Source organism: Cygnus olor, chromosome 8 (genome assembly GCF_009769625.2).
Source record: "Cygnus olor isolate bCygOlo1 chromosome 8, bCygOlo1.pri.v2, whole genome shotgun sequence".
Classification (NCBI taxonomy): Eukaryota; Metazoa; Chordata; class Aves; order Anseriformes; family Anatidae; genus Cygnus; species Cygnus olor.
This window is the reverse complement of record NC_049176.1, coordinates 9,879,599-9,901,553: the sequence shown is the minus strand read 5'-3', so window position 1 is coordinate 9,901,553 and position 21,955 is coordinate 9,879,599. Positions and strand designations below refer to the sequence as shown.

Here is a 21,955-nt window from a genome sequence, read left to right as displayed (position 1 = left end):
TCAACACAACCACACTGCAAACTGTGTAAAGCAGCCCCATCTTGAAAGTGGTGTATGAAATACATGCAAACTTCCAGAGGTTTTGATTATCCAGCGTTTGTGTGGGGACTGGAGAGGACAGGGATGTGGGGAGGTTGTTTAAGGGCTGAATGTGGCCAAGTATTGGCTGCATTCCCAGGCAGACAGGGAGATGAAGTTCCAAGTGAAGTGTGGAGGTAGCAGCTTCTTAACGATTTTCAACAGTCCTTTTTAAAATTGCTGTTATCCTATGATAACCTTGAATTTCTTTGGCTCCTTGGGGGACTTTGAATTGTCCCAAACAGGCAGTAACCAAATCTAGAAGGTTTTTGTCATCTTCGTAGTCGCTTTGCATTAGCAATGATAAGGAGCAGTGACGAGCCCAGCTGAATCTTTTCTTCTCCTTTCTGAGATCAGGTTGCATGGGTTGTAACTGGAGCAGGAGGGTGGGGTCTTGGTTTGTCTCTCAAACGTCACTTTTAAAAAGCGCAATCCAAACACATCTGTTGGCTATAGTTAAAATGTAGTATTTCACCTAGCTGTTTTATATAATACGTGCTCTACCTGACTTAGTGATTTTAATATTGCAGCATCCCCCTCCTCCTGATCGCACGATAGGACCTGGAAGGCAGGGACCCTTTCCCCCTAAACCAGTACCAGATGAAGATGAAATATGGAAACAGAGGAGAAGACAACAATCAGAGATATCTGCTGCAGTTGAGCGAGCCCGTAAACGACGAGAAGAGGAAGAAAGAAGAATGGAAGAACAAAGAAAAGCAGCTTGTGCAGAAAAGCTGAAACGGTTAAATGAGAAATTTGGCTGTATGACAAAACCCTCCCGAGAAGACCCTCTGAAAGAGCGAGAGAGGGAAAGGGAGAGAGAGAGGGAAAGGGAAAGAGAAAGAGAAAGAGAAAGGGAGCGGGAAAGGGAGAGAGAGAGGGAGAGAGAACGGGAAAGAGAAAAGGAGAGGGAGAGGGAAAGGGAAAAGGAAAAAGAGAGGGAAAGGGAGAGGGAAAAAGAAAAAGAAGAAAAAGAAAAACTGGAGAAAGCAAAAGAGCAAGAAAAGGAGAATGAGAAAGAAAAGGAGGTGGAGACGGAAGAGAAAGAAAAGGAGGAGAAAGAAGAGGAGAAACCAGCACATGAGGCTCCTGAGCCTGTAGAACCTGTGGCAACACCTGTAGTAGAAAAACAAGAAAGTGAAAGCAGGAATAACAAGGAAGAAAAAGGTATGCTTGCACACAAGTAGTTGTTGTCTTTCTTAAAGCTGAGACACAGAGCATAGTAGTAATCTAAGAGTCTAATTTGAATACCTAATTAAGTGCATCTAGACCATTTATTTTCCTGGCACATTACAGTTGGCTGACTCTGTCCTTTGAGCTAGACCTGTTTGACAAGCTCATCAAAACGTTAAAGGAAAAATTGGTTCTATGATTTAGGCTGGACATAGAAGAACGCAGAAAAAGTAAAAGGCTTGCTTTCTCCTTGCTAAAAGAGGGTCAGCAATTCACGTTGCCAAGAAGCAACATAAATCATTTCAGCTATTCTGTTCTTTAAGCAAGCCCAGAGAAGTAGATGTGAAGAGCACGTTTAAACTTGGTACGTTTTTTGTAGTGGAGCTTGAAGGCAACAGGAAAACTGTTATTAAGCATAGTCTAACAGTTTTCTAAGCTTTAAACGGATAAAAGTGATTGTGAAACTGAACTTTGATTCATAAATAAGTTGATTCACATTTAATATGGTAGCATTGATACAGCACTTCTTAAATCACACAGTATTGCAACATAAATGACAGCTGATTGCACAGCTTGAGTTTAAAAGGGACGCTGAGAGATGTATTAATGACAATATTTTGAGGTGCTGTTCGTAACTTTTTTGCATGTCTGCTTTGAGAACTAAGACTGTGAGGTTTGAGAAAGGACCTCTCTAAAACGAATAACCTTTATTTGATGCTCTGGTTAACGTGAAATCATTGTAGTTTTCAGATGCACTTTTCTCACATCTGTTTGGTTTTGGTTTGGTTTGTTTTTCCAGAAGATCAACCAGTCTTTACCCGACAAGACAGTGGTCGGAATGAGAAAGAGAATTCACAGGTGACTCATGAGAGCGAGCCAGATTCAGGATCTCAGCCTCGTCCTGCTGTTTCCTCAGGCTATTCTAAACAGTTCCAGAAATCACTACCACCAAGATTTCAGAGGCAGCAGGTAACTAACTTGTTCACTAAAATGTCTTTCTGCCTCGTTCTAAATAAGATTGTGACTGTAGGAGTTCTATTTAGAAGTCCAAGGTGTTGGCTTCCAGCTTCTATAATATCTGTTGTATTGGCAGAATTTGCTTTGCAGTAAGCACTTTTCATCACTTGCTAAGTGTATAAGGGAGGAGAAGACAAGAGAGGCTTTCAAAACTGGCTGCTTTTTGCATCGATTGCTGGAAGTAGAGCATTGCCCTGTGGATTCTTTTGGAATCTGCTATCTGATGATCATTGTTTCTGTAGCTCTTCTTTAAAGGGCATGACACTTGTGAATGTAATTTGCGCTCAGTTCCTATGGTCTGAAGAGCACTTGTTATTCACAACATGCACAAAGTGTAGATTGTTCTGTATCTCAGCCAAACACTAGTAAAACTGTAGTTATTCTAAATTGTCCAGCCTTTTTTCCCCTCCTTTTCTCCTTGTTCATCCTGATTCATATTTGTGATTAATTTTCAGGATGCTTAGTATCCCAGAGGTGACTGCACTTGTTGTTTCTAAGGGCTATTAATTCTGCTCAAGTCTTAATCTTTAAAAAAAAATTTAATCTTGTAATACTATTTTCTGTCATTCAGGAGCAGATGAAGCAACAGCAGTGGCAGCAACAGCAGCAAGGTGTACTTCCACAGTCTGCTCCCTCCCAGCCCTCTAGTGGCCCTGTACCTCCTCCCCAGCATAGACCCCTTTACCAGCCAATGCAGCCACATCCTCAGCATTTAGCTTCAATGGGCTTTGATCCCCGGTGGCTAATGATGCAGTCTTACATGGACCCACGAATGATGTCAGGGAGGCCTGCAATGGATATGCCTCCAATTCATCCAGGTAAAATGTGGCAGCATGTTTGACTGTTGAACTTTCTCAGTTTTGAAATAGATGTCTTTCCTTAACCTGTGTCTAGTAATTGTAAATGGGTAAGTTTTATATAAAAAAAAAAAAACAAACAAACTACATTATTTGAGACTAAGTAGATTTTAGTGATACTGGGAGAATGATACAGTCATACATCAATGTATATCTTTGACTAGAAAGTAAAATCACAGCTTTCTCCTGTATCAAGGCATGTTAGTGACAGGACTGTATTCAAAATGTAAGACTTGCCTGCAGATGTTAAAGCTGGCTTGACTTGGGTTGTTACACTATTAAAATGGTATATTTAACCATTTATCTATCATGGTAGCACTTGGTACCACTTTATTTAAAAAATATATATATTTTTATCTTATGTACTAGCTAGCACCTTCAGAATCTTGTTATATTTCTGTTTTCAGATTCCTGGCACTCAAAGTCCTTTTTAACTTTTAGAGTGTCCATCTGACTTGCAATTAGAAAAGCTAAATTCTTTAAAATATTAATAACAAAATAGGACCGGTAGTCCTTAACAGGGTACCGTAAAACACTTGTATGTACACTCGCCATGCCTTTGCTGTTCAGATCTTGCAGCAGAAACTTCATCCGCAAGTTTAGAGATGTACAGGCCCGGTTCTTTCCATGATAGTGGAAGCAGACAGCTTTTCTTTTGGTTGTTATAGAGGGTAAGGGTGGTGAATATGACTTAATCATTCTGAAGTCAGCTGGCAGTGAAAAAACATTTGGTTCCAACAACAGAAGGTACAGAGAAAAAATAGGAGAGAGAATAGTGCTTCTCAGGACCCCCTGATACTCTTTGTGTTTTATGAGCTAGGTCTCTTTGCTAATGTTAAATTGGTTTCAATTGTTGAAATTAAACCTGTCACAGGAATTATGCCTCCCAAACCACTGATGAGAAGAGACCAGATAGAAGGATCAGCAGCTAGTTCGGATTCATTCGAGCATATAGCTCGCTCAGCAAGAGAGCACGCTGTTCCTCTGTCAGAGCCCCGCATGATGTGGGGGTCAGACCCGTACCCCCATGCAGAACCTCAGCAAGCTAGTTCTCCTCCCAAAGTGTTAGAAGAGACTGACAGCTTGAGGTAAGCCTGAATTAGCTACTCCTGTCACTTCTGAGCAATATGTGATAATGCACTTAGCTATGTAATTGGTATTGTAAAATACTTCTTAAACTGTAAATCCTGACCAAGTTATTGCTGCTTTTCACACAAAACTTTAAAAGGAGTTGTGGCTGGAGGGACACAATGTACTTGGCACTTTCATATAAGAAATTCCTGCCCTATAGTAGGGTGTAGAAGGGCATTTTAACCCTTGTTTAGGATCCTGAACCTAATCTGATGAATGGTGATTGCCATAATATTGTAAATTTTCAGTTTTGTGGAATGCTGCTGCAGTATTGTATCCTGTCCTTCATCTGCTTTCCTTCTTCCACATACAAGAGGGCTTCTGTCTGATATGTGTTAGTTTCAAAAGTGATGTGTTAAGTACAAGTGGTATAAACTAAGACAGTCCCTTTAGACCTTTGCTGCATGCTGAGCGGTCAGGAAGGCTTCCTGTACATCTTCAAAATACCTCCCAAATACGCTTTTTTTGCTGTACTGTGGTCTGCGTGATACTTAGTGATGTTAGCCTGCTAACCTGGGGGCTTGGTTTAAAGTACAGGTATAGCCATTAATACATTCCTAAAGCGAACTGTATATTTGACATTGAATTTTTAACCAGGGTAGAATAAAATGGGTTTCTATAAAAATAGCAGACACTGAAAATGACTATCTTATGTTTCCTGAAGCTGACAGAAATCCTTCATGCAAACAGAAAATTATTTAGGCAAATATTTATCAGTAAGAACTTTTCCCCCACCGTAACATTTTTAATTGCCTTTTCTTAGGTCCGAGGCACACTTGGAGCAAGAACGAGTTGCTGTTCCCTCTGCAGCTTATCCTGTAGAACACAACCAGTTGGACTCTCATCCAAAGACAGACTTTTTCAGAGAATCAGGAGAGGTTGAGGTACAAAAGTTCCCAAGCAGGCCTTTGGAAGATGTACAGCCTCTACAAACTGACACATCTAACACTGCAGTTAATTTTGAAGGAGTTGATGAGAATGTTTCACGCAGCTCTCCAGAAGAACTTGTATCTGTGGGGGAAAGTCACTCTTCATTAAAGAGAAGCATTTCCCATGGTTCAAGTCATTCTCTAAAATCAGAAGAACAGAGGAATGAGACAACAGCAAATATCCCTAAATTGATTAACAGGTCTGTTGAGTCAAAGGAGATAATTGAGAGAATTGAGGTTAAGCCAAAAAAAGAAGTTTTGATCAATAATAGAACGACAGAAGGACCAAAACCTGAAAAAACCTTCAAACCTAAGTCTGAAACAAGATGGGGCCCTAGGCCAGGTTATGGCAGGAGAGAAGAAGGCAGTGACAGACCAGTAAGAAGATCGGGTCCTATTAAGAAACCGGTGCTTAGAGATATGAAAGAAGAGCGTGAGCAGAGAGAAGAGCGTGAGCAGAGGAAGGAGAAAGAAGGAGAAAAGATTGCTAATGAAAAACTGAGCAAGTCTGAAAAAAGTGACAAAAAGGAAGCACCTCAAGTGCCAGTGCCTCAGGCTGAGCCAGAGACGTCTGCCTCTAGCAGTGCTCCTCTGGCGAAGAAGATAGCCCAGGATGCTGCTCCAACGCCAGCCAGCCCGGAGAGCAGTCAGCCTGAGACCGTGGTTAAAGTTCCAGTTCAGCCATCCACGCCTCCAGTCCCCCAGCAGCTCCCAGCTCCCCAGCCTGCTGCTCCCCAGCTGCCCCCTGCCATACCGCAGCAGCCGCCTGCTCAGCCTGCAGCGCAGCAGCAGCCGCAAGTTCAGCAGCCAGCTACCGCGGTGAAGGAAGAAAAGCAGACAGAGAAGGTAGTTAGCAAGGAGGTTGTGGAGAAACCACGCCTAGAAACCAGACCAGTAAAAAGAGAGCCTGGCTTACCACCTAGGACATACTGGAAGGAGGCTAGGGATAGAGACTGGTTCCCAGATCAGGGATACAGAGGCAGAGGTCGTGGGGAGTATTATTCCAGAGGTCGTAGCTACAGAGGTTCTTACGGAGGACGTGGTCGGGGCAGCAGAGGCCATAACAGGGAGTACCCACACTACAGAGATACTAAGCCTAGATCAGACCATGTGCCTTCAGGGCCTGTTAGGCAGAGAGAAGAGAGTGAAACTCGCAGTGAGAGTTCTGACTTTGAAGTAATTCCAAAACGGCGGCGACAGCATGGTTCGGAGACTGACTCTGACAGTGAAGTTCATGAAAGTGCGAGTGACACTCTGCTTTCAGACAAAGACAGCCTAATCAAAGGCAAGCACCCAAAAAGAGAGGAGAGAACCGATGGCAAGAAACCTGTGAAGCCATTGTCATTCAAACCTGAAAACAATATCAGAGTAGACAATAGACCTCTAGAAAAAAACTATATAAGAGATGATGAGAGTAAACCCAAACCAGGGTTTCTTCCTAAGGGAGAGCCTTCTAGACGAGGCAGAGGGGGGATGTATAGACGTGGTGGTAGGGATCCTGGTGGGCGTCCTCCACGTCCATCCACAATAAGGAGACCAGCCTACAGAGACAATCAGTGGAACCCTAGACAAACAGAGATCATTAAAACAGAAGACGGGGAGCCTCCAAGGAGAAATGAACATTACGGTCCTATACCCGTCGATAAAAGACCTCCAAAATTTGAGAGGAAATTTGATCCAACCAGAGAGAGGCCACGAAGACAAAGGCCTGCTCGGCCTCCAAGGCAAGATAAGCCACCACGCTTCAGGCGGCTAAAAGAGAGAGAGGCTGCGTCCAAGATAAATGAGGCAGTAACCAGCTCATCAACAAGTGCTACAGTCAGTAACGCAGGTAATGAGCCCTCCAACGCTGCTCTGGAAGTTTCAGGAAGTAAGACACCAGACTTGTCCAACCAGAATTCCTCGGACCAGGCAAATGAAGAGTGGGAAACAGCCTCAGAAAGCAGCGACTTCAATGAGAGGCGTGAGAGGGATGAGAAGAAAACAGCAGATGTAGCAGCACAGGTGGCTGCAAAAGCAGGAGAAAACACTGGAGCTCCTAAAAGGGAAATAGCCAAGAGAAGTTTCTCTAGTCAGCGGCCTGGCATAGACCGTCAAAACCGACGTGGCAACAATGGGCCAGCTAAGCCAGGAAGGAACTTCTCAGGGCCTAGGAGTGAAAGGCGCAGTGGTCCTCCACCCCGAAGTGGAAAAAGAGGGTAAGTACCAGGTTCTGGAAGGAGGCAGACGTAGTTGGGGTTGTGTTGTCCTCTTGTGGCTTGCATATGCACCTGCGTCTGTGTACTTTCTATATTTGTTAGTTTGCAGACACTTAGAAAATGGAGTTAAGAGCAGAGTATTCCTATGAATGCACGATGTTAAACAAGCCTAATAAAAAAAAATGTACCCCTGTTTCTCAAGGTATGTTTCCCAAATTTTGGATGCAAGCTGGAATGTTAATGTGAGCACTTTTGCAGGTTAATACGTTGCAGCATTGCGTTTGGCTCGCTGTATTTAAATCAATCATCTAATGTAGAGAAGCATGTTGAGAAATGCCATTGAGAATAAACTTTGTTTCCCCATATGGTAAATTTGATTGGAACTTGATAATTGTCTAGTGTCACTGCTTGCCCACTCTGATCTCTGGATTAAAAATATTAAGGCTTTCTTTGGACTAGTCGCTTAAATATGATGTGGAAGCAAAGGCTGGGTTTCCCAGGTGCCACAGCAAAGCCAGAATGCTGGTTTCTGACTACTGGCTTCAGAGAGGTTTTGGCCTGTGAAACTTCTATATTTTTACCCTTTTTACATTTGCTCACATTACATACTGTAAGCTTCTATTCTTTTGCTTTTTTACTTTTTCCAGAGAAGGCTTTACTAGAGTTCTGAACTGCATACCTGTTGAGTTTTTGGTGTCTCTACATTGACTGAGGCAGAGCTCACCTTAAAATTAAATTAGGTACTTTTTTTTCTGTGATTTTTTTTTTTTTGGCAGCAAACGTTGGATATGTCTCCAAAACAGCTTTTGCTGTTTAGCTTCTGCTTGTTCAGTTGCTGAAAGTAAACGTCTGGAGTCTGCTAAGAAGTCACACAATAGACACTCACAACCCTATGATGTGATTTGCATTAGGTTGTTAGTTCCTTCCTTCATTTGCTCTGTGGCTGGTCATTAATTTTCTTAATAGAATTTTGTTTCCTTCTAACACAGGCCATTTGAAGACCAGACAGCAACCGTGCCTGGTGTTGATCCCACCACCACCAACTCTTTGCATCAGGAAGAAGGAGGAGTTACTGCTGTAGGACAAAAGAGCACCAAGGATGCAAGTGGCAAAAAGAGAGAGGAACCTAAAGCTGGTCCAAAGAAGCCTAAGGAAAAAGTGGATGCCTTGTCTCAATTTGATCTTAATAATTATGCAAGTATGTATTGATAAGATACCATGCTAACAAGAATTTGATAGCTTTCCTGGATATAGTGTTGGATGTTAAAAGCTTACAAAAGAGGAAAGATGATTTTTTAAACACTAGAATAATTGTGTACTTGAGCATTGCCACCTTTGTCATATATTTAAGTAACGTGCACGCCTGTGAAAGGTGGCATACCGCATTTTTTGTACAGATGAGAGTAATATTGGTCTACCACCTAATCTTTACTCTGTCATTCAGACCATTTTCCACCACACTCCAATAATTTGCTTAACCTTCATAAGCAGATAGCGTATATCACTGAAACACAGCAAATATTCCAGAAGGCTGTTCATTATTTTAAATTGTGTTTTAAGCAGTTTTAGTTCTTAGTTCCTGGAGAGTCTGGTACAGGAAGCTCCAGATTTTCAGTTTATAAATATCAATTTCCTGTCTTCAAGTTCACCAGTCTAAAGTTCTTGCACTTAGCAAGAAAAACCTTATCTTTATCAGGGCTATCGTCTAGATCTTATGGGGAAATTGCTTCTACTCTAAAGTGGTTTTTGCTTGGTGTATTTTACTGTGTGCTGCATCTGAAGCTGTTAAAACAGCAGCATCCGTATCTTTCCTTTTTCTATAGGTGTTGTGATCATTGATGACCACCCTGAAGTGACAGTAGTCGAAGACTCCCAGTCTAACTTGAATGATGATGGTTTCACTGAAGTGGTGTCGAAGAAACAACAGAAACGCTTGCAAGATGAAGAGCGCAGGAAGAAGGAAGAACAAACAGTGCAGGTACAAGGCACACTTGTAACAAATATTTGTAATGCGAAAGACCTCCTTGTGATACTGAGAATGTTGTGAAGTGTGCAGAATCTTAATTCCAAGAAACTGTATTTTCATCCCTTAAAGATAACTAGATAGTTGTATTAATTTTATGTTCAGAATTTTAAATGAAACTCATTTTTACTGGGACATCTTAGCGTTCTGTACTTCTTGTTTGGGCCTTGTCGGGCAGGTGGAACTGGTAAACTGAAAACATCATTTCTTCATGCTTGTATAAATCTTTATCATATTGCTTGTGTATCAGTTGATCCCAAGAGGAAAACGGATGAGAAGTAAATCATTGTTCCTCAGATGAGAAATAAATCACTGTTCATGTGGTTAAATATCCATTAAAAAGTTCATTTAAGACAGGCTTAACCAGTTTGCTTTTGCTGCTGTACAGCATACATACAGGCTATTAGCTGTAAGAGTAAAATTGGATTCCACTTACAGGTTTGGACCAAAAAAGGATCAAGTGAAAAAGGTCGAGGTCAGAACTCCAAGCTCCCACCCAGATTTGCCAAAAAGCAGCAGCAACAGGCAGCAGCTGCAGCTGCACAGCAGGCACAGGCTCAGGCACAAGCTCAGGCACAGTCTCCGTGTGCAACACAGACTCCGGGTCAGCCACAGGCTTCTGTTCAGCCTCAAAACCAGGCTGCAGGAGGGACAGCAGCCAGCACAGAATACACAGTGTCAGGCAAAGTTCTGCAGAACACCCAGGCTCACAATGGTCTAGGAACTGAACTGTGGGAAAACAAGGTGCCTGCTACAGCAGTTCTAAATGACATCTCCAAAAAATGTAAGTATTGTAGTTACTGGACACTGTCAGCAACTTGTTGATGTCTTGTTTGTGTCTGCGAAAGTATTTTGTACAGGGAGTAGAGGAGAGCTGTCCCAGGTGTAACACTGTAACCTAAGAATACCCCTGAAAAGAGATTTTTATGGAGTGACACTACTCAGTATTTTACGTTGTTGTCACATTCTTGTCACCCTTCAAAAAATCTGTGTTATTAGACTTGAGCAAGCTTCAAAATATGATGATCCCACTTAAGAAAACTACATAAGGAGCATATTGTTAACTCCTGAATAGGTTAAAAATTTCTGAACTAGAACTTGGGTAATCAATACATCTATAAAATCTCAGTCAGTTGGTAGCTTTAGTCAAATGCATATGGCAACTTCAGGTTTTTTTCTTGTTTTAGTTGCTTGTTTTGGTTTGGGTTTTTATTTTCTAACTCTTTTCTTGCTTATCAGTGGGACCCATTAGTCCACCGCAGCCACCTTCAGTCAGTGCTTGGAACAAGCCTTTGACATCTTTTGGATCAGCTACATCTCCAGAGGTAAGGGTGAAAGGAAGAAAAGTAACTTGTACACGTAGCTTACTCAAATTATTTATCACTGGGATTGGGTACAGATTATCCATTTACACAGGCGTCCCCATACTGAAACTAGTGTTTGTAGAATTCCATGAAGTAGGGAGATAGCACAGGACACAAGTTAGTGCTTTTATTGATTGCAAAACAGAAAAACCATTCTTTGTTAATCAAACCTCGGCCTTTCACAGATTCTGTTGATAGCTGCTATTCAGTGTATATTTTTAAGTTAAAATACTGTCTAGTTTGCATGTGAACACTTGGTACAGTTCAGTAACAGACAGAAACAGGATGCCTCCAAGGAATCAAATGGTTTTATGTCCCTGCTTTAAGCAGAGATGCAATAAGCCGTAGATGGTTTCTAACCACAGTAGCTCTACTTATGTCCTGGAATTTGCATAGCTCTAAATGTTTTACTTTATAGTCCTGTGGTTTAGTTTTCTTGGGCTGTATTGGCCTTCTTGACTTCATTGTTTTAAACTGTTAAGTGTCTTTAGTCTCTTACAACACCATTTTGACTGCGTAAGGAGATCTATAAATCTTTAGTCTCCTATTGTTTCTCTTGAATGTTAATTTTGAAGTTTTAGGAGAATATTGTGAAAATTAATCTGGATATTTTAATATTGTATTCTGGACATTTTATATTGTACTTGTCTTTCTCCTCTTCTCTACCAGTTCTTCTTGTTTACTTATTTTTTTTACTGCTTTTTCTTTTCTTCCTCCTCTTGAGCTCTTATAAACAGTAGGAAGTTGAGGAGGAGGGAATGTGCTTTCATACATTGTTTACTCCTCTTGCAAATCTGCTGCAGTCACAAATAATGCTTTTGCTGGCAGAAGGTAAAAGTATACTTGCTGTGGTGTTCAGCTGAATGTATTTGGTACTCTTTTTTGAACCAGTGGCAATGTACTGATTTAAAAGTCTTTTGAAACGTGTTAAATGCTTGCCTTTTAAATAGGGAACAAAGCCTGGGCAAGAAGGTGGAGTTGAGCTTGGTATAGAAACTATTCAGTTTGGAGCCCCAGCTTCCAGTGGCAGCGACAATGAAGTTGGCCCTGTACTTTCTGAAAAGTCAACTGACAAGCTACCAGAACCAAAAGAACAAAGACAGAAGCAGCCGCGGGCTGGACCCATCAAAGCACAAAAGGTAGAAGGTCATGTCTTAGAAGTACAAACTTTTAAATTTAAATAGCAAAGAAATTCAGTCAAAAAGAGGTTACAAGTAATTGATTTAAAAATAGAATAGAATACTCATTCAGTTAGGACTAGACCTATAAAAAATTGCATTCCACATTTGTATTTCCTAAAATAATCAAGTGGTTCTTGGAGAGAAAATGAGGAAGTGCATGTAAACAACATCCTAACCTAGCAGAAGTCATCCGTTGACAGTTTGGAGCAAGGGATGCGGCTAGAGCAGGGACATGGTTATGGATTTGTGATAGCTTTGTTGGGAGAGTATGGAGGCAATAGGGTGTTTTTGTTTTGTAGCTTGGGTTTCTTGGTTTACTCCTGTGCTTGCTTTGCTCAGGCTTTCAGAGCGGTCTTGGTGCAGGGTATTTCTGTCCTGGCTCTGTCTCCAGTTTCAGTTTTTCCTTCCTGCCTTCTCCCCACGTACCACCGCTCCCAGCCAGTGGTGGGTGCATGGTGCTAGTCTTGGTAATCCAGCTACAGAACTAAGCAAAGTAATACATCAAATTACTGGGAAAAAAGTGCTTTGGGGAAAGGGAAGAATGTTAGAGCCACTGATTAGAAGTCTCTAAGGCACAGATGTCTAGATAATTAATTTTTTGTAACTAATCCAGGAAGAGTGAATAGGTAATCAGACTTACCTCAATTAAAATGTTTCTCACTTCTCCTCCAGAGATTTAGGTACTCTAGTCAATCATCATCTTGTATTTCCATTGTTACGACTCACAAGGAGTAATACTTTCTCCTCCTGTCATTTAGATTACACTTAGTGATCTTTAAGATTATTGTAACTTACTTTCCTGTTAGCAATTTACCTTTTAAAGTGTGACCTTAAAGTGTCTGGAGGAATTTCTTCAGTTAGTTGTTATAGTAAAAAGTATTTGGAGTGAGGTATGTCTGATGATCCTGACTGCTGCATTGCAGAGCTTAGGCATTCACTTCTACAAGTGCTTTCTTCCTTCCCTCTGAAGGCATTTTCTAGTCTTTACTGGCCTCTTGAGGGTACCAAATACCTTAGGGAAACTCCTGCCCTCTCCAAAGCCCTAAAGCATCATATTTTAAAGGGCCTTCATCTACTCCTGAAACAGATGGCTTGTGTTTATAGAGCCAATACCTGCAGCTTCTGGTTTTCAAGTATCAAAGCTGAAGCAATAAGATTTTAGGGACCGCCTTTAAAGAATTTTTGTGCTGCTCTGTAGTGAGATGGGCTGAGTAGTCTCAGCCAGAAAGGATATACTTCTTTAAATAGAACATTCAAGTTCACTGAGGTCCTTCATTCTGCTTTAATTCAGCTGCACAAAAAGGAACTACTGAATTACAGCAGCTACGTTAGCCATAGTGTTTACAATGTAAGGCAACACTTGAATGTGGGTGGTTTCTTGTTGTTGTTTTTTTTAATGGGTATTTAGTGCTCAGTTGCTAGGAAGAAATGTTGCCAACATGCATACATTGAAACATCAGTAAATAAAGGCAGAGTCTTTTGTTCTAGTTTCCTGGAGCCCTGTCAAATTCTGAGACTCTGAAAATTAAAGTTACCTATATTTATATGAAGTCTTGTGGCTTCCTTACTTTTTTGTGCTTGTAAGAAAAGTCAAAATCATTTTCTATCAATTTTAATTAGATCTTAGGTTAGTCGAACTCTGCCACTGCATATAGTATGTCTTGCTTGAAAACAGCGTTGGAGGTTTGTAATGTTCAGAGGGATGCATTTCACATACTTAGTGCTAACTTATTCTCAGTTGGTTTATATATTAGAAAATACCTGTTAGGAAAGCCTTGTTAGATTTAAATGAAATTATTTTAAGCATGTTGGAATATTCTTGTGGGGCAGGACGTAAGGGGAAAACATAACTGACAAGTTAACACTAACTTAGCTTCCAGACTTGAGTCCGGTAGAAAACAAAGAGTATAAGCCTGGTCCTATTGGGAAAGAGCGTTCTTTAAAGAACAGGAAGGTGAAGGATGCCCAACAGGGAGAGCCTGAGGGACAGGAGAAGCCATCTCCCACCTCTGTCAGAAGTCCAGAACCTGTCACTGCAAAGGAGACCAAAGCAACGAGTGAACTGAGTACGGAAATAGGAACAATGATATCTGTGTCTGCTCCAGAGTTCGGAACAAACACGAAGGTAAGAAAAACTTTGAGAAATTACAGAGTGCTATATGTAAAATAAGATTTCCATGATGTAATTAACATTTGGTTGCTTGCTGGTGGTAGTTACCTGGACAGCAGAGCCCACTGAATAGCAGATTTGAAACAAATAGGTACTGCTTGAATTTTAGCAGTTCTTTGGAAGTAGTATGGGGATGTGCCGTCTGTCATGCTCCTGTACAGAAATTGGCTTGGAAAGTTTTAAACACTTCTGTTGTCTTTTGAACATGAAAACTGTCCGGATGCTTATCTTGCTGTGGAGAGTGACGCTGGAGCCTGGTATAGGCAGATTCTGGGAACTCACATCTTGAGCATTTTTCTGGTATATGTGAGATGAGAGCTTGAGTTTCAACAGAGAACTGCAGTAATGTGCCCAGTGGTTGGTTGAGTGCATGGATGACCTGAGGCTGAGAGTTAAGTGTTGTTCTGTGGGGGGAAAAAAAAATAAATATCTGAACTAGGAATACGCTAAAGCATTTGATGAAGCTTGTTCAGTTTATCCAAAGGCTCTGTATGTCAGTTCCCATTGGCTTGGATATTGTCAAGGTATATCCCCTCGCAGGACCCCTTCAGGATATGCAGGACTCATGGTAGTTGTCTGCATGGAAGTCCTCTGACTTCTATCCCGTGAGGTGGTGACTTGCTGTCAGGGTTCATTGTTCTACAGCTCCGTTCTTGGCTGTGATGCATTGATAGCACTGCGTTGTTCAAAAGCTACCTATGGAGAGGCTCTCCTGTTTGGCCCGTTTGGGGACTGTCTTCACTTCTGGCAGCTGTGTGTCTCAAGCAAGAGCTGTGCGCGCTCTTTCTCAAACGTAAAGCAGCCTTGTAGTTGGAGTAGCTCCTCATTAATAGTTGCACCTGCCTTGGTAAAGGGAAAATGTGTCTTGTAAGTTTGCAAAGCAGTTACGAGTTTAGACTCAAGTTTGTTGCATGCTGTCTCAACCTGTCTTTTCCTTGTCTTAAGCAGAAATCTTCTGACACCATTTAGGAAAAACACTCCTTTGCAGAAGTTTAACTAATAGTTGAAGAATCAGAAATGCAGATCACTCGTGATTTTATCTGTTTTTAAATCTGCAGTTTGTTTTTGCCAAGTTGTCCTGCAAGCAGAAGATGCTATTGCAATTAAATCTTGTGCAGAGCAAGTGTTAAGGGGGATATTTGTTTCCTACGTATTAGCTGCAAACTTGATTTTGAGTGGAATGGCAAATAAGTATGAAAATGCAGTGCTGGGATTTCTCATCCTTCCCAGCAGTTTTCATCTTCTAAGTAGATGTAAATAGTAACAGCATAAACCGGAACTGGATGAAGCGCTCTCCTTGTATGCAAAATCAGAAGTGCACGCTGTAAACACCAAATTTTTCAAATATTTGGTAAGGAGGCTATTTGTATTTTGCTTTTTCACCATCTCTCAGGCTTCAAGGTAAGAGGAGGAGACTCCTTTTCTAAGCCTCTTGCAGAATAGGAAACATCCTTGATTACTCCACACTAACTTGCTAGTGAGTAGCTCTGCTGAAGTAAATGAGTATCATGTCTTCTCTGTACACATTTGAAAAGAATGAGATCTTCAAAAGGGAAGTCTGAATTTTGTGCCTTTCTGGCCCTAGGTAAATGCAGGTTGCTAAGGTGCTTTGAATTAGCATAACATTAAAATGTCAAGCCTCTGTCTTCGCAGGGGAAGACCAAATTGAAAGGAAATTTTCCAGTTTGTGCTGGATATTCAAATTTCCAACAATCTCCTTACTGCTTTAAGTGGCTACTAATAGAAGAATTTAATATATGCTATAAATAAGCCTAAAAATTCCTGTCTCCACAGTTCCAGATTTGCTTTTGAGTTCCTTTGCTGTGAGTAGTTCTCCGGCATCACTAAGTTTTCTAGGAAAGGGGTGGTCGTGTTTTATGTTTAATTCTGTGGAAGTTGAACCAACAACCTGCAGATGTATTAGAGAAGTTGAACTTAATCTGGATTTCACAGAAATAAACCCATCTTGCTACTTTTTAAAGTGCCTTTTAAAATAGCTTTAAATACTGAAATAGCTTTAAATACTGTTCCAGTCCTGGAGCTGATTTTTATTGCAGCTGCTTTCTCATGTCTTTGCAGCATTGTCTTTGCTCATTAATGATGGAAGAAGTGACAACATCTTTTAATCTGTTGTTTGAATGTCAGGTGTTAATGTTTTTAGCAAACATAAATGATTTATTGGTGGACAGTCATCTTTCTTGGGAGACTACTGCTGAGATGCCAGCAAGGCACACTTTCATAAACATTAAAGTCAACAAATACACTAAAGAAAGTCAAGCTAGCTGTCTTTCTTCAGAAGCAGAAGCTTTGTGGGAATACGTCATCCGTCCCCAAACCACTCACTTAATAACAGCATGTGCACTTAACTGTACAGGACTGTTCTACCTGAGAAACCGCAAATATAAATTACCTCATATTAATGGGCTGTTTATCTGGAACGTGTGATGCTGTGAAGCAATTTCAGCTGTTTCTCTTGGGTTTTGTAGTATTTTTGGAGTAAAACCGAACTGTTGCACAAGTGTCTGGATCAGGTAAGACACCTTTAGCTTTCCCCCAGCCCTCCATCTCAAACTAGTTTTGAAGCTTTCAAGTCACAGGAGTGATCAGTAACTGGTTGTGGATATGGCAATGAAATGTTTGTATAAGTAGTTGATAAAGGTTTGTCTTTTGGAGGTGATGTCAAAAAGGACACTTGCTTTACTTGAGAATAAAGTTTCTGAGATGGTTCAGTACCTGACAAGCTCTCTTGGTTAGATGATTTCCATGAAGGAGGAGCAAACCAAACATTGAGGAAATTAATGATTTGTAGTCCCCTGCTCCTTTGTAGCAAGGTCACCTCTGAGGTCTACCTTACTCTTTTGCTCATAAAGTCATAGGTTTGTTCACTCTTCTTTTTGAGCAAATCAGGTAGTTATAAAAAGTTCGCCTGTTTTTTCTTCAGATATAAGTACCCTGTAGGTAACTTCAAAAAACACATACAGCTTTTTGCTTTTGCTATTATTACAGTTATTAATTTATATCATACTATTCAGTTGGTTTCTTCAGTAAAAGTTGTACAGAAGGTTCATTTTAATTGAACTAGGAAAGCTTATAGTGATGGTCGATACATGAGACTGTAGACTTATATATCAGTAAATGAAGGATGATGGTTAACCAACCTATGACTTACGGAGTGGTGTTCCTACAGCTAAAGTGCTGTCTTATCTGCATGTTTGGGATATAGCTCATCCTTGTACAACAGCTCAGCATTGCACATATGCTTGTAAGGGCACCAGAGTTGATGTGGCAGTTTTGTATTTAATTTTCTTCTAACCAAGAAGCCAGTTAGTTACACTTCATTAGAAGGACCTTGTGATTAAAGCAGCTTTATGTGCTTGCTGCGTTCTACCCAAATGGATTCAAAGAGTAGCATGCAACTTGCAGCTTGGTAGTTTGGATTGTGGAAAACGTGTATCTCGTATCCCACCAGTTTAACAAGTAAGGGAAATAAATAACTACACAGAGAAATAGATTCGTTCTGTTTCCATCATAAATACAAAAGTGTGCACACGGTATCCTCTCTTAGCCTGTTATTCTGGAGCTTGTTTTTCTAGACTTTTAGCAAAATAAGCTTATCTTTTTTGGAGGATTCTTTGTTACTTGCTGGTTAGTATCTTGACGATTCAATTACTGTGTTAGGAGACATTGCCATAGGCTCGAGCAGTGAATCAAGTGTGCACTTTTTCATAGCTTATCATACTGGCTGAATGCAATCGAGCATAATCTCTTTTGTGCTTTCAAAATCATTGTGTTGGCAACACCAGGCACTCATCAGCAATTCTGCTGCTGATTTATCCTTCAGTTACTTCTTGGTGTTTGGTTCTGTAAAAATGATAGAGCCTGTCGTGGGCTTGCAGTGGTTGCTAGTGAACGAGTCTTGGCTAATTCAGAGTTCTTTGGTCACACCATTTATCTAACAGTCTTTGAGTCAGGTTCTGATAATACTTGTTTGTCTAGAATACAGTCAGTTTTAAATATCCAATGACAAGAACTAAAAAACAGTGCTAAATGTGGCTTTAGAGAGAAGTACCAGTGCATTTTTTTTTCATTATAGGTCATTCTCTAGAGAGCTGGCAGTGTCATCAATTAGATGCTTTCATCAGGGAGTTTAGAGTTACCACGTCAACAGTCACTGGCTACATCTAAGTCCATGAAAGTGGACTTGATTCGTGGCACATGTTATGGTCCACTTAACTGTGATAATAAATAAGCTTCAAGGAAAGCCTCTAGGTAAATTGGAAACTTCACCCCTTTTCTTCCTTGAAATCACTGCCCGGTGCAGAAACTGGGAGGCAGACTTTCACTGTCTGGAGAAACTGTGTCTTATGACTTTGAGACAGGACTTAACGAAAATTGTTCAGTCAAATGGCAACCATCCCTGCGTTCTCTTTTTAATCTGGAAGGCCTTACTTGTGATAGGTTTACCCAAGAGATTCTTGTTTGTTTAAAGCTACAGAAAGCTTTTGGCTAATATATTTTGCTTTTTGAATGAAGTGGGCTAAAAGTGCCTAGAGGTAGCTAAAGCATCTAGGGTAACAAATGGTAACTGGTTACACCACCACAGTTCCATATGCCTAGTGTCCTGGCACTCCATCGCTTCGTGTATCCTTGCTTTAAAGACAATATTTTGGCTCATCTCCAGGCATATGTTGTGAGGTCATGAGGCAGACTGTAATCTACCCAAAATTCTTCTGACCTCAGTAGTAATTCAGCAACAAGAATTGCTGGACATGCTTTCCAACAAGCTTTTTGGGATGAAATTCTAAATTTCTGTTGCATGATAAGCTTTCCTTCCATAGAAAGGATGACCTCTGTCCAAAAAACTTAAAATCTGATTTAGGTAAGGGAGATATTTTAATGGAATTATTTTTCTTCACAGGAGTCTGTAACAGACTACACTACACCTTCTTCTCATCCTAACACAGTGGCTACTAGCAGTACAAAAATGGAGGAGACTTTGGTGACGAACGTAAGTCTATTGTAGTGATCGACTTGACTTGGAAGACAAGAAAATATTTTTGCACTTCTTTAAAGCACAAAATACTGCCTTCAGTAAACAAGTCACTAGAGTTTCTTTCATGATAACTAGCTGTGCACTATCCAGTAATCTTACTCTGAAGGACAGTTGGTTCATTTAATATCTGTTCTGGAATTCTTCAGATATTTCCTTATTTTGTGAACTACCACTATAAGCTGAAGAGCACAAAGTGGAAAACATTGAGGGACAATTAAAAACAAAAAAGAAAAAACAGAGATAAACATAATCAGTGTGTTCTCAGCAGCAGTTGGGACTTGAACCTGGTATAAGTAGCAAAGGTCTGTAGGTGAGTTTGAAGAAAGGCTTTTGAAAACAAAGCCGTTTTGAACTGTAGCCTGAAATCACAGTGCTCGCATGTAAAGGGAGCAGCTTAATGGTTTTTGAAAGCATACAGCAGGATTTAAACTGTTCGATTACTACAGAGATGTGATAATGTGGTATCTGCAGTCCTCACAAAGCCGATGATGCTGGCTGTGTGTGTGTGCTGTACCAATTGAGAGGACCAGCTGGATTGTGTGTTGTAGCGGAGTCAAGCTTGTCTTGAGCTTGCTGGTACCAGGCTGGGGACTTGGATCTTTTTATTTTTGTTGTTTGAGTAGCAGGAGTATAATTAGCTCAGCATTGAGTCGCTTGTTGTTTGGGGAAAGGAAGAATCAATAGTAGAATCTCAAGATTTTACAAATATGTCTTGTGAATTCCATCTCAGAAATGCTTTTAAGCTTGCTGCAGCATCCTTTAATGCGGTTTTGAAGCAATATTGGTTGAACTTACTCTTCTGTTGGATTTTCTGGTGTTGTTGTGGTTTGTGCTTTTGGTGGTTAGTGTAGAAGATTGAATTCTTCTGTGTAAATGGTGTTAGTGTGTGCTCCATTGTGGCAGGTTGGAGTTGGATTTGCAATGCAGGATATAGGGGCTCCTGGCCACAAAGGATCTGTGCTATCACCTGCTTCAGAGCTTCAGTATCTGTGTCTTTTGGATTAGCCTCATCTCATCAATAGGTGGAATTCTGTTAGCTGTGCTCTTTGAGTGGAGAAAGAACTGATCAGAAGGAGTGGGCTGGCCACTGCAGTGTTTTTGATGCATTCCATTTAGAACATCAAGGAAATCCATCAGTGTTTTCTTCCATACAGATAGAAATAGCTTTCTGTCAAGTTTATTTCCCTGAGTTTGACATCTTTCATCTTTTGAAAGAGAAAATAACTGAATTCAGTTATTGGATGACAAATCTGTTTTGGTTTGTTTCATGGTCCTGTGACTTTGAAGATTTGTAGCTTCCTCTGTTCAGAAACTGCATCTTAGAACTTAGAGGTCACCAAACCCCGTGTACCGTACTGGTACGGGAGGGGCCAAACTTGGCTTGGGAAGAATTTTTGCATACCAGGAAAGTAAAATGGTGCTTCAAAGTAAATCCCAAAGCAGCTAATTGGTATTTGTTTATGCAGAAGACAAGGATGCTTCAGAACCCTAGTCTTGAGTCTCTTTAAAAGAGAGATAAGAAGCATCTCAGCACCTGCCGAACAGCCTCTTCCCACCTACTAAATTTTCACCTTATTTTATCAAAACCTCCCTGCCAAATGCTCAAGCCTTGAAGAAGTTGTAGCTCACTTTATAAAGCTTGAGCTTTGCTTTTCTGGGGCTTTCATAATAGACGTAGTTAGAATGTGATGTGTGTTGCCTGCCTTTCAGGTGCCCCTGCCCCACACCCTTCCCCTCCCTAGGAGGGAGACTCTACAACAGAGCTCCAGCCTAACTCCAGTTTCTCCCGCTACCGTCGACCTCACCCTCAAGGTATGTACCACATCCCTCTAAGGGTTGTTTTCTTGCATGCAGGGGAAAGTTAATGGAGAACTTGCTGGTAAACCTTTTTTTAGAGCCTTCCTTTGTTTCCTCTGCTGAACTGCTTTTGCATATAAACGGATGGCTGAAACACAAGACTGTATCAAAGGATGCATTTAAATTCTAAATTTCTAACCCCATTTTGCATTAACACTTGGCATCAACCAATCTTGGCTCCCACTGCCCTGAAAAAGGATCCTAGCATTTTAGCGTTGTACGATAGTGCTCATGACAAACCATCGGAATCTGATTTATTTTTACTTTTTGGTGTGTGTGGCATAAAGAAAGTTGCTCAGTTTGGTATTAAAGGCTACAAAGAGTTGCTTGGTAAGCCAAGCTTGATTTTCTTAGCTGTAAGATTTTGGTGCGGTGATACTGTGTTTTGAGTTGGATGGCTGAATAATGCAATGTAGGTGGCGTGTTGGTGACTGAAAGGCAGTTTGATCAGCTAGTCAGAACATGCTTTGTGTTGTAAATGTTCCGTTGTTTTCTGCTCTTCAGTGTAGAGCAAGTGTGGAGAATATCTTGAGTAGCATTTTCCCGTTCTGATGGATTTCGGATTGTGTGCATTGTATAACTCACTAACATAGTATTGGTCTCTAGCTTTGCTACCGTATCTTTAGAAGTGTTTGGTCTTTGGGTGTGTTAGGTCTGCTTTGTGACTGTGACTGCAGGTGACTGAACTAGTAGAAACATTGCTGCTTCTAGCGTTGAGAGTGACCTTTGAAATTAGTTGCTCTAAATTTAAACCAAAAAAAAAGCTGAGGACAGGGATTGGGTGCAGAACTAACACTTTGGAGAAATTTACTTGTCAATCCTGGTGAGCCTTAAGTCTTGCCAGCATGGTTTGACAGCTGCTTGCTCACGTTCTCTATGGGTGATAGTTATTAATGATCTCGTGTTGAATCTTTGCTTTTCTTT

At 40.8% G+C, this 21,955-nt stretch overlaps 1 protein-coding gene across 19 annotated transcripts in view; it reads left to right on the top strand.

Annotated features, from left to right (window-relative positions):
* Positions 1-21,955, top strand: part of PRRC2C (proline rich coiled-coil 2C) — a 70,493-nt gene that overhangs the window by 29,964 nt on the left and 18,574 nt on the right. For 9 of the 19 annotated variants that reach the window (XM_040565122.1, XM_040565121.1, XM_040565105.1 and 6 more), the window contains exons 13-25: positions 609-1,245; positions 2,051-2,220; positions 2,840-3,086; positions 4,000-4,213; positions 5,020-7,383; positions 8,373-8,581; positions 9,207-9,361; positions 9,845-10,190; positions 10,646-10,731; positions 11,721-11,909; positions 13,825-14,076; positions 19,040-19,129; positions 20,885-20,986. In XM_040565122.1, coding sequence (XP_040421056.1) covers positions 609-1,245; positions 2,051-2,220; positions 2,840-3,086; positions 4,000-4,213; positions 5,020-7,383; positions 8,373-8,581; positions 9,207-9,361; positions 9,845-10,190; positions 10,646-10,731; positions 11,721-11,909; positions 13,825-14,076; positions 19,040-19,129; positions 20,885-20,986 — 5,061 coding nt within the window. The remainder of the gene's footprint in view (positions 1-608; positions 1,246-2,050; positions 2,221-2,839; positions 3,087-3,999; positions 4,214-5,019; positions 7,384-8,372; positions 8,582-9,206; positions 9,362-9,844; positions 10,191-10,645; positions 10,732-11,720; positions 11,910-13,824; positions 14,077-19,039; positions 19,130-20,884; positions 20,987-21,955) is intronic. The other 10 variants (XM_040565118.1, XM_040565109.1, XM_040565115.1 and 7 more) reach the window with 3 other exon arrangements.